Below are 12545 nucleotides of genomic sequence, written 5' to 3' on the forward strand. Positions count from 1 at the left end.
AGGATTTGTGTTTTAATAGGTCCTTTTCCTGGTTTCCGCCCGTGTTTTCAGGCTGTGGTTATGGTCAAGTCATCCTGATTCACTTAGTAATAACCTGGCGTGGTAGCATTAATAGTAGTGTCATATATGGATTGCTAGATGAGAGTGTTTAGTGTTAAGAGCTAACTGTGATTTGGTAGCTAATGTGATTATTACCAGTGGTTAAAGGTCTAAAATCAATTTGCAGGAAAAAGTTAGAGAAAGTATGCTTAAACTGGTTATTTTCAAATCAACTTGTCGCAAATTAATTCACCCTAGAATACCTAGAAAACTGCCTGAAATAGTCATAGACATTAGTGCTTATCTTCTGCAAATTTCTGGAGATTGGATGAGATTCTGGAGGCCGCTGGAATTCAACATCTGCTTCTCGAAAGTGGGAAAAGATTAGCTAAGGGAGGATTACAGATCAGCTAGTTTAACACAATTTTCAGGAAAAATACTGAAACAAGTAGATTATTAAACCTGAGCAGTGACGCGGAGAGGAGAAAAGGCTAACATAGGTCAGTCAAGTATAGCTTCCCCTGGAAAAATACTGTTTCTTCTTAACAAGGTAACAGGCCGCCTGGGTAGAGGTGAAAAAGCAGATGACATAGATCTTCCTTCTATTAAAGCTTTTAAAATAGTTTAGTTCAGTCTGTCTGTCCCTAGCTTACTATGAGAATGTCATATGAGACTACATTACTGTGAATGATAACTTGCTGGGAAACCATATTCACTAACAAAAGTTGAGACTCACTGGATTGCAGAACAGATTTCAAAATGTAAAAAAAATCTGTAGGCATCTGTATTTTGATAATAGTTCATGTTTTCAGTCAGAAAATCTACATGTTAGAGTAAACATTATGCTTTTAAATTTGAAGGTAAAGGCAGAAGAAGCTGGAAAAAGGATTTGAGTTCATCAGAAGATACTGGATGATAGTTCAGAATGATCTTGATGTATGGGAGAATTGCACTACAAGAAGGATATGAATTTTCTTAGTGACAAATACAGAGCATGATGTACTGGGAGGAACAATGAGCTGAACAAATACAGGATGGGTAATTACTGGCTGGGCAGCAGTTCTGTAGAAAAGTTGTACAGATGACAGTGGATAACCTGAATTATGCCCAGCTTTACTCAGTATTTGAAAGATTTCGATCAGTGATGGTTATCAACTGGAGAGAGCTCGTAAAAGAGAAGTGAGAAATACTAGGCAGCTAACTTCACATGGAAGAGGTTGAAGAGACTGGGGTCGACAAGAGAAGAGGAGCCTAGAGGAGGGAGTCGAGTAATGTTCTTGAGGGAGAGACAAGAGGGAAGAACAAAGCTGATGCCTAGTGGGAGAAAATGCTGGGGGTTTTTTGTCTGTGGTGGGTGGGGAAAAACAGAATGAGCTGAAATCGAAGCGAGAGAGATGTGAGTGTTAGACATTAGAAAGAAGACTTATGGTGATAAAAATGTGTGGTGAGAGCGTGGGATATCCATTATTGGAGTCTTGAGTAATGAACAAGTCACAGATCTTTTGAGAGGGTCCTTAAGGTTGCATGTTCCTGCTGTTTATAAGGAATGCACTAGGTGGCCTCCTGAGGCTTCTCCCCACGCGAGGATTCTTCTGGTTTCAGTGGACATGTCAAAGGCAGCACATCCTGAAAAAGAAATAAAAATCTTTAAGCAATTAGAAGACACTGCGTGGTCACATTTTTCTCGACATTAATATTCAAAATTGTTTGCTTACGTTTTACTAAGCTGCATGTCCTCAATTTACATTGCTGACACTGGCTCTTTAGGCAAATATGGCTTGTAACTTGTTCCTGTTTTCCAGGTGACAGAAATGGTATTCAGAGACACAACCTTGTTTAGAGTATAAACTGAAACCACAAGCAGGTAGTAGTTGACTGAAAGATAGGAGTTGTCAGCTAAGTGAAATTATAGTGAATGTCATTTGCTGTGTTTATTGAATGTATATTCCACTGTAAATATATAATTAGTAAATTATTTAGTCATCAATTCCAGTACTAAACGTGGCCTAAATGTTTTTGTCCCTAGCAATGATGCTTTTCATACTGGCTGGCAGTGGAATTGCATATTTCATGGTTTTCTCTTTTGCTACAGGTTTTGGGCTGGATCCGAAATGGGGAGTCAATGTTAAATGCTGGGCTTATCACTGCTAGCTCTTTGCAGGAGGCAGAACAGTTACAGAGGGAACATGAGCAGTTTCAACACGCAATAGAGGTAAAAGCACCGTTTCAGTGACGGTAGCCAAGAAGTCCTGTTCTTACAGTTCATGAGTCTCTGTAAATAGCACTGCAGTAAGGAGATGTATCTCTTCTCTCCCGTTTCATGCTGTTGGGTTAATGCTACAATATATTGAGTTTAGGAAAAGCTGTTGAAATCATCTTATGGCAAAGGGACAAAAACACTTAGTGGGAAGGTGGGGGTTTTGTTCTTGTTCATTTTGGAGCTGCAATTCCACACGAACACATCTTCTCAGTGCCTTTTTGCATCTTGGTAGAGTGATAACCATTTTTTCATTGGAGAGGAATAAAAAAAAATATAATAAATAGAACAAGTCTCTTTACAGCAATTTTACCGAAAATGGTGTTTCCCTTTGCTAAAATACAACAATATAATGCTAATTGTTAAAATTAAGAATAAATGGAACAGCAAACAACAGTTTTGTGTATTCTCATATGGTCCTTTAATGTTTCCGGTTTTGTTTGACATTCAGTTTCACTGAAATTTCTGTGTGGTGTGTCCATCCTTGTGCCATGGATGGACAAAATTAAACTTGTCAGATTAGTCATATCTCTGCAAAAAATAGGCAGAGATCTTAAGACTGACTGGAATGCAGTATTATTAAATTATATATGTGATTGAGGGACTTAGGGTGATATTGATTACCTATAACACAATTCTTTTTAAGAACTTTACTGTTGTTGAAAGATTAACCACAGTTATGACTGTTTGGGAAAACTATTTTCAGTAGTCTGTTGTGCAGTAACTCTTTTCATGTTCATCTGCCATTCTGTGGAGTTTTATGTTTCCTCCTCTCTGTTTTTTTTTTTGTTCTGTTTGGTTTTTTACAGTTTGCACCATATGTGCCCTCATTTTGAGAGCTTTGGTAACTCTTAAGTATAAAAATCATAACCCCTCTAGAGGACATTTGTCAATTTAAGGAAAGTTGATTAGGAAGCTTAAAGTCTTGAGTTTTCTGTGTCATTTCGTACTTGGATATAATAATATATATTACAGTTAGAGGTTCCAGATTTTAGGCAACTATATATTTACACAGAGAACTACAGTTAAAAATTCGCTTACAATGAATGGAGAGTTGTCTTTTGTATCGTCCTGCACACCTGCACCTTGATTTGCTCACTACTAATGCACAAAAGACTGTGGTAAAGCTGTGAGGACAGTAATAGCAATCAAGCCAAAATAAGATACATCCTTTCCATCTCTTTTTTTTTTTTCCTCACCATGAAGGTAAAGAAAATCAACCTGAAATTCGTAATTATAACAACATGTACTGCAACATAGATATGCCATATGTGGCTTAATGCTATGCAGTGACTGTTGCTTGTAAACTGCTAGTTATTGTTGATTTGATGATAAATCTCTACAGGATTTATTTCCTTTGTGTTTGCATAAGTGAAGTCATGCACTGACTAATATTAGACAGTTATTTTTAGTTAATGGGTGTTTGTGCATTCGTATAGAAGTGTCATTGACAAGTGGAAATGTGAGCCTTTGAGGTCTTCAAGAAAATGAACTCAATTGTTCTACTGAACTCCTGAATTTTCACCTCTTGTCAGAAAACGCATCAGAGTGCCCTGCAGGTTCAGCAGAAGGCAGAGGCTATGCTGCAGGCTAATCACTATGACATGGATATGATCCGGGAGTGTGCAGAGAAGGTTGCTTCCCACTGGCAACAACTGATGCTGAAGATGGAGGACCGTCTCAAGCTTGTGAATGCCTCTGTTGCCTTCTATAAAACTTCTGAACAGGTACAGAAATGCTACCTGATCTGTGTCTTGGTTAACTCTTCAGTGTGGCATAAAAACTAAAAAAAATGGTTGATTATGTTTGGTTATATTAACTAAATTGATAACAACTGCAGTTATAAAAAAAATGCAAAAAAAAGCAAATCCTTTTACCAGTTGCCTTAGAAAGAGAAACCATATGTTGCAGCCTTTCAGTACATAAAGTGGTCTTAGAAGACAAGGGTTTTTACTAAGGCGTGTAGTGACAGGACAAGGGGCAACAGTTTTAAACTGAAAAAGGGTAGATTTAGATCAGATATAAGGAAGAAATTTTTCACAGTGAAGGTGATGAGACACTGGAACAGGTTGCTCAGAGAAGTTGTGGCTGTCTCATCCTTGGAAGTGTTCAAGGCCAGGTTGGATGGGGCTTTGAGCAACCTGATCTAGTGAAAAATGTTCATTGCCATGGCAGGGGGCTTGGACCATAGATGATCTTTAAAGGTCCCTTCCAACCCAAGCCATTCTATGATAAATGAGTAGTAGATAAATTGTGCGAACTACTAAGAGACTACAGTGTAATTCGTCTGGCTACACTTGCATCAATTAGCAAACTTCAGAGAAGGTGCACTACCGAAGTGCAGCATTTATTGATGAAGACTGAAATCTTCATCTGCCTCTTCTGTCATTCTCCCTTTAATATTCCTCAGATTCTTATTTTTAATTGAGAAAAGTCTTGTAAAACATTTTCAACACTGTACAAGTGCTTAGTTGGATTTCTGCTTATTTCAAGAAGTTTTGCTTAAACCATAAACAAGTTATACAGAAGTTTGAATAGAATTATTTCCGATGGCTAATTCTGGGTTTTGTGTGGGAGTCGGAGAAAAATCAGCTTCATTCTACTTGTCCACAGAGGAGTTAGGGGGAAGGTTGGCAAGGCTGCTTCCTCTGCGACCATAGCTTAAGCCCGTCCCGAATTACGCAGTTGGAGAGGCAGAGGAAGATGAGCAACTTTAGGGTTAGCCTTCTGAGCCATTCCACGTAAGCAGGCCAATGCTTGCAAGCCTACAGCCAAAGTTTGTTGTCTTCTCCTAAGTCCCAGTCAACACGTGTCAGAATGTAAGGTACCTGTAAGGGGTTGATTGATTTTCTGTTTTTTTGGCTTGCATTTGGAATTTTTGTCTTACTGAATTGCATTTGAGTTAGATGACTTCTTCCTGATAGGTGTGCAGTGTGCTGGAAAGCCTGGAGCAAGAATATAAGCGAGAAGAAGACTGGTGTGGGGGAGCAGACAAACTGGGTCCCAATTCTGAAACAGATCACGTTACTCCCATGATAAGCAAACACCTGGAACAAAAGGAGGCGTTCCTAAAGGTAGGTTTTGCTATTTTTTGTGGCCTGTGTCTTCAAAAGCGTGCAGTCAAATGCTCACTCTTACAGTGCTGAATGTATGTGGAAAGCAACAGTGCCCATTCAAAAGCTACAGGTATGTCCCAAACTGCAAAGACGTGGGAAATGGCACATTAACTGCTTCTGACAGTGATTAGGAGAATACTGCCAAGTGCATAAAATTGTAGCCAGTATTATAAATATATTTCCTGTTGAACTTCAGTAGGTGTCAGCTCTCCCACTGTGATTGAAGAGGAATTGGGAATCACTGCTTTGAGCAACTGTCATTTGAAAGAATGCTTAAAGGCTGCTGCCCTGGAAGAGCAGTGACAGTCACATAGTGCCATTGCTGCCTGTGCATCAGAGCAGCTCTCAGATGTATTTGGAGTATAGTAGAGTACAGGAGGAGGAAATTGCTAGACAAGCATCTGGGAGTAGTTGGGTTTCTGTCGTAGTCTGCAGATAAATGAAAAGTTTCTGTTCCAACTAATGTCCTAATGAAGAGGGTTATTGATCATACCGAATAAATGTGTAATGGATGCTTGCAAAGCAGTATAACTAACCCTGTAACCAAAGGCTTTTTCCAGCATCACCTTGAAAGATGTTAGAGTATAAAACTTAGTTTTATTAAAAGCCTTTTTGTTCTCAGTGCACAGATGAGAACATTCAAAATCGTATTAGCATAGCTCTAAGTATACTGTCAAATAGATCTTTCTGCAGCTGGCATGTGAGTTTCCAGTCTTGGTGTTAAAACAATTTGAGAAATGACTTAGTGTCTCTGTTACTGGATCTAATCATGCTACCGCTACCTAACCTTTTAAAGTAGCATTTCATGTTCTGCTTATTAAAAATAAGGCAACCAGCCGATCTATAGTACTTGGTGTACATTAAGGTGAAGGCGGCAGCTGAGCTGAACGTTGGCAATACAGCAGCGAGGACTGACAGCTCTCAAGGCCTTGTCAATATTTTGAGGGCATGTCTTAACATTTTAGCACTTTTGGTTTCACTTCAGTGGAGCATTTACTTTTTGTTTAAAGTAGTAGTGGATGTTTTGGAATATGCAGGTGATTACATAAGCATGTGCACTCTGTTTACTGAACAAATAAATAACTTCAAGTGGCACATGGCACATGCACAAAACTTTTCTCTGTGAGCTGTGAGTCGTGCTGAAAGTTCTAGAACAGGTACTTGTTTTTCAGGATCTTCAGATAAAAAGTAATGGCATTTTGTTTGGGTTTTTTTCTGCCGGATCAGTAAGGATTAACTGTTATTTGTTGGGAAAATTATTTTAGTGCTTGGGTTGGCTTAGTTGTAGAAGGATTTAACAAGCAGAGCTTTTTAAAATTGGAGAGAGTGGGAGACGCACAAAAGGAGAATGAGGAAGGTGCTTCATCTCTTTCTGGATGTTTATGTGTGCATCTTCAAAGAAAGTAATACTGCTGACTCTCTAGGCTTGCACACTGGCTCGGAGGAATGCTGATGTCTTCCTGAAATACCTGCACAGGAACAGCGTAAACATGCCAGGGATGGTGACACACATCAAAGCACCTGAACAACAAGTCAAAAGTAAGGGGTTTCTTGTTCTTATTTTCTTCAAAGAACGTGATCGTCATGTGTTGTGGTGTGTGTGATGATGGGGGAGTGGAGCCTCCCCAAGTGGGAAGGATTCTGTCAGGCTTAACAGGAAGTAATTAAAATTGCTTGCACACTTTGAAGGAGCTGCCAGTCATCAAATTCTCTTACAGCCAAATGAAGTTGCTTTGAATTTATTTATCTCCTTCTTACACTTAATCCACTTGCAATTCGAGACTCAAATGTGGTGCTTCTGTTCAAAGAATGAGATAGTGAACTTCCACATGATAATATTTGGTCTGAAGCCAAATGGGAACAGATCACTGTAAGCTTATTCAAGGTGTTAGTGTTGTGCATTCTTCGAGTTCCTTGGGACTATCAGAGTGATACAGGGTAATCCCTTGAATGATGCTCTTTGACCCTTCATATAGTTGAATCAATATTAAGGAACTTCATGAAGTATAGGATAACTGACATCATGTTTAAATTAGATGTGTAGATAGGTAGTAGCTGAGGTAAGGCAGGAAAGAACTAACACATGGGGCTTGGGTTTTGCTGGGATTAGTTTTAGCTTTAAGGTGTAACATGTGCTGTGGGGAATAGAGAGAGAAATCTATAGGGCTTTCAGGGACAAAAGCATAGAAATGAATAGGGTACGCATAACTGATGGGTGAGGTAAGCAGAACAGAGATCAGAGAGAGCGATTCAGAAACAAATACTGCATTTTACTCACTTCTTTGCCAGCTGTATTCTGCTTGAAGCTGTGACTGAACACTCAGACCATGCTAGAGACTCAAAACCAGAGAAGTCTAATTAATTGCTGTTTTCAGTTACCAGAAGGGGAGTTGTGCAGAGGATGGAGGAAACTCAGACGAACATAGCAATAGGACCAGAGGAAAAAGTTGCAGCAAGGAAAATTCTGGATGAATATAAAGAGAAAGTGTTACAGCAAGAGAGAGAAAGCACTAAGTAGAGCAGGTAGCTCAGAGAGGTAGTGAAATCTCTGCCCTTGGGAATTTTTAAAACTCAGTTGAACAAGCCCCCGAAAAACTTTGAAGTTAGTTCTGCTTTGAGGAGGAGATTGGAACAGATGGCCTCTAGAGGTCACTTCCACTCTAAATTATTTGATGACTCAAGTTTGTGTTAAACTTACCCATGTGTCTGACAGTACTCAAATTGGAAATCTCCCTGTGTTGAATTTTTTGTGATGGAAAGATAATAGGGTATTAGACATACTTTTCACTCTAAGGAAATAACTGGATTGTGGCAGTCGAAACTTTGAGCATGTAGAGCTAAGTCAAAGGATTGTTTTTCCTTTGTCCCCAAAGCATCAACATTTATAGAACCGTACCAGAAAATCTCAACACAAATGCTGGCAGTATCAATAACTGAAGAAGTGTTGCTGACATTTGTCACTTAGCTCTTCTCGTAGTAGTACATAAAGAAAACAAAGCAGAAGCAAGCAGGGAGTTGTAGCGACCATACTTACTGAGTATAAGAAAAAGAAGCCAGGGCTTTTAGAAAAACTTTTTAAAAATTCAGTTTTGAAAGCTGTGTGGAAACAGTCATTCTGAGAAAGGTAAATGTGTTCAGATGACGAAAGAGTAGAGAAGTCTCTGCTGATGTCCTTAAGAATAATGATATGTCAGAGCTATAGTGCTACGCACGTCCTGTGTACATTTAAAATCCTGGATGAATGATACATGTTTAAAAAGCAACAACAACAACAAAATCCCCAAGTAGGAAAAAAGTAGTCCATGTCCTCCAATGCTTTTTCCCCACATCAGCTGTTTTTTTGAGTCAACATAAAACTAGCAAGGGCTCTTTCCTTTTAGGTATCAATGGTATGGTGGTAGATGACCAAATGATTTAAAAGTTCCCTCTGATCTTCCTGTTCAAATACGCATATAAGGAAAAAAATCTCTTTTCATCTCTTTTCTAAATAGATAGAGAAAAAAGAGTGTTTATTTCATTTCAGTGAAATACAGATTACATGTGTTCTGCTGTGTTCACTCAGGTGTGTGAGTGAAGCTAAAGATGTCTCTGCTCATTCAACCTTCATCTAGTTGAAGATGTCCCTGCTCATTGCAGGGGGGTTGCACAAGATGACCTTAAAAGGTCCCTTCCAACCCAAAGATTCTATGATTCTGTGTATGCTTGAAACAGTATGTCAGACTGTGATCAGTATGTAGTATATAAATGAACACTTTAACAACTTGAGTAACCCTTGAGTTTTTGCAGAACTGCTGGATGTTTTTCAAAAACCTCATTCAGTGGCATACTTGATCCTTATTGCCAGCTGCAAATTATGATATCTAGAAAAGCAATGTCTTAATCTAGGTTAAGTTTAGCTAAGCACATGCTTCATGGGAAACAGGAATCACAACAGTACTGAACTCTGAGAGTTGTCCTTCTGTCCCTTCATACCAGTGTATATAGTTTCCTTGACCTGCAGTTAAGAGTATCCAAATACTGTATTGGACACCGTGCCAAAGCTGAATTTTAGGAAGCAGTTGTGGCCTGAAACTGCGCTGGGGCCGGTGGATTCAGTCGGTGACAATTGCTGTAAGCTCAGAAACGGAGCATCTCCATCTTTGCTTCTGCTGATAATTTTGTGTGCTGCTTTGTTACCTCTGTCCCTGATGGATGGGCTGTGACTGAACGTAGTGCAGGAACTTGTCTAGTGGTGCTCATATTTTTAGATGGGTTGATAGACAGTGCAGGATGCATAGAGACAGATGAAAGCTCTCTGAGCCTGGAGAATAAGCTGGAAGGTTAGGAAACAGTCCCAACAAATGTTGGAATCAAAGAAAATAACAGCAACAGGGACTATAGTTCAGAAGGCTTGGGCTAGAGCTTCTCATCCAAAGCTAGTATTAAATGTTGTTGTTCTATAACTTCCTTTGAGAATGTTATAGAATTTTTCTCTTCTTTGTCAGTCTAAGAAATTAATGGCAATAACACTAGCGGTGCTCAGCCAAATGTCTCTCACTGGCTTGCCATCTGCATCATGTCCTGACAGGACAAATGTTGTTCCAGTTAGCTAAATTCACCTTGATTGCTCTTCGTCAAAACTGCTTTGCGTGTGTCACTATCAAGATGTCTCTTTTTTATATGGCGTGTCCAGTTGGGTGTATTGCACTGTGTAACTGCAGTTGTCTGTGTGTCTGCTCGCCTCTCCCCCCTCAGCCCTGAAATCTGGCATATATTCTGAGCAAGCGTTTTGGAGGTGGTGTAAGGCAGAAATAAAACTGAGAAAGCAGGCGAGGCTTATAGCAGGTCAGCTCATGGCTTGGCTGAAGGACAGATCGGTGGAGGCATACTTGAGGGAAGTCTGCCCAGCAGGGAGACAACCTTGGCTGAAGTGACCAGATTCCAACCAAAAGCAAGTCCTGGGTGATCTCAGTGCTCTGTGGCAAGTAGGAATACAGTGCTTCCAAGCAGGAGGGTGTTGGCAGCATGCGGACAGGTTTTATAATCCTAGGGGAGGCTGTGACAAGTGGTTGTAATTAGTCCCAGATCACTGATAGAGACAGAGAGAGATGCTCTTCCCCTCAGGCTCCCTTTATTTGAATTTCTCTGTCAAACTGTTTGTTGAAGTTGTTAGCTTTTGGGATGTAAGGCCTGGTGGACCCACACAGTGGGGTGGGGGAGTGCAGAGGCATTAAGAAGCCTAGCACCTGAGAGCCTCCCTTTGTAATTACGGGAAATAGCCAGCTCTAGGTCTAAGTAGAGAAGCAAGTAAAGTGTTACTGTGAAGAGTGAGCCTTTTTTTGTGGTCTCTTCTGCTTCTGGTAGACCTCCCCTTGGATTCTTTGTACTTCGACAGAATCACCTGGCAGAGCCATGGGATGTCCCCATTTCCATGTTTTTCAGCTTACCCTCTGGGTTTGCAGTAGCTGCAAAGTCTGGTAGAGCTGCTGCTCTGGAAGAAGCAGTGGATAAAGTCAGCTCCGCAAGAAACTGCTAGGATTTCTTTGAAGAAAAAAACCTAATAAACATTAAAGAAGCAGAGTTCATTAAAGTCTTCTGCATACTGTAAGCAGGTCTTTGCCATCCAGGAAGAATTTACAAGCCAGACATGTGGAATTGCAGGTTAATGGTGGAATTTGGATATGACTTCCCAATGACAGACAGTTTCTGATACTCGGGAACAGAATAAAAAGTGGTGGAGTGAATTATTTGAGTACCTGGAAATTCTCTCGGGGCTCAATGAACACTCGTATTTGAACAAGTCAACTTACTCAATTATGCTGCTGTTGGTTTTGATTATTTTTTTGGAAGGGGAATTACAAACTTAGTAATTTTGTGTATTCTTTTTATTACTTGGATTTCGGTATATTTAATATCTGTTTATGTTACATTTGTTCTTGTAGTGACCTAAAGTTATGTATTTGTCCATATGCATTAAATTGTTAAAATATTTTGTAGGTATATTCAGAAAAGTTATTATTAATATGAGATGTTAAGCATGTTGTGATTACTTGTGCATGCTCGTTCTTTCTGAGGAAAGAAACCCCATCAAAAACCATCTTTATCAGACCATGTTTTCAATTCTGTTATAAACAGTAACAGTCCCTGTATGAAAAATATTTGAGAGTAAAAAGACGTTACGAGTAAGTTTTAATTGCATTTCTAGTTTCTTTAACCAACATTTCTGTAAATAATAATGAAACGGGAACATTCTGTGTTTCATGAATATCAGGAAAAAGACCAAAACAAAGAGTAACAGAGAGTAAGTGTATTGTAAATTTTACAATTTGAAGTACTTTATTCTGCTGATTTTAATGTGATATTTCAAAATTGGTTGTTATAACCTCTGTTGAAACTATTTTAATTTCTTCAGATATCTTGAATGAACTCTTCCAGAGGGAGAACCGTGTGCTGCATTATTGGACCATGCGTAAAAGACGTCTTGATCAGTGCCAACAGTATGTGGTGTTTGAAAGAAGTGCCAAACAGGTGAGGGTCTTATATAAAAATCCTCTTCAGTGTGATCGAGATTTGACATACACTGACTTGTCCCACAATAACAAATTTGCTGTTGACTTCAATATTTCAAATGGCTGAAAGATCAATGATTAAAATAGAAAGTAAATTAAATTAATTGCTTTTCCTTTAACACAGAATAACAAAATCTGTTGAGACAGGATGTCTTTACTGCTGTGTAGTGTTTTGCTTCTGCCAGCTTGATCTGGTACTGGTGAAGCTCATTTCTGAAAGCTTGTGTTTGACAAATTGTTACGCTTGTTAACTTTTACACACACAATAATTTGACCAGGGAAATAACAGGCAGCAACATTTTTCTCTGATGTTGGGGGGAAAAAACATCTAATTAAGTTGATTGGCAGTTCTAGAAAACTGACAAGTTGGATAACTCATTAAACAATAATAACTGAATGACTTTGGAAAGTTTCTGCAATTCTGCGTGTACTTGCTTTCATGATTTTTTGCATGATAGACCCACCTCTCTGTATTTTGCAGAATTTATCAGTCTGGAAAGAACTACTAAGTAACCACCACACACAAAAAAAGCCACTTTACTAATCAAAACACAAGCCATAAAAATAAGTAGGGGTTCCAAGGCA

The 12545-nt window shown here is 39.2% G+C and overlaps 1 protein-coding gene across 1 annotated transcript in view; it reads left to right on the forward strand.

Moving 5' to 3' along the window:
• The window catches only part of TRIO (trio Rho guanine nucleotide exchange factor), a gene marked incomplete at its 3' end in the record, with an annotated part of 250985 nt that overhangs the window by 142090 nt on the left and 96350 nt on the right, over nt 1–12545 (forward strand). The window contains exons 16-20 of the mRNA XM_082015438.1: nt 2132–2251; nt 3832–4023; nt 5221–5370; nt 6837–6951; nt 11804–11919. Coding sequence (XP_081871564.1) covers nt 2132–2251; nt 3832–4023; nt 5221–5370; nt 6837–6951; nt 11804–11919 — 693 coding nt within the window. The remainder of the gene's footprint in view (nt 1–2131; nt 2252–3831; nt 4024–5220; nt 5371–6836; nt 6952–11803; nt 11920–12545) is intronic.

Source organism: Phaethon aethereus, assembly GCF_964289735.1.
Source record: "Phaethon aethereus genome assembly, chromosome: 2".
NCBI lineage: Eukaryota > Metazoa > Chordata > Aves > Phaethontiformes > Phaethontidae > Phaethon > Phaethon aethereus.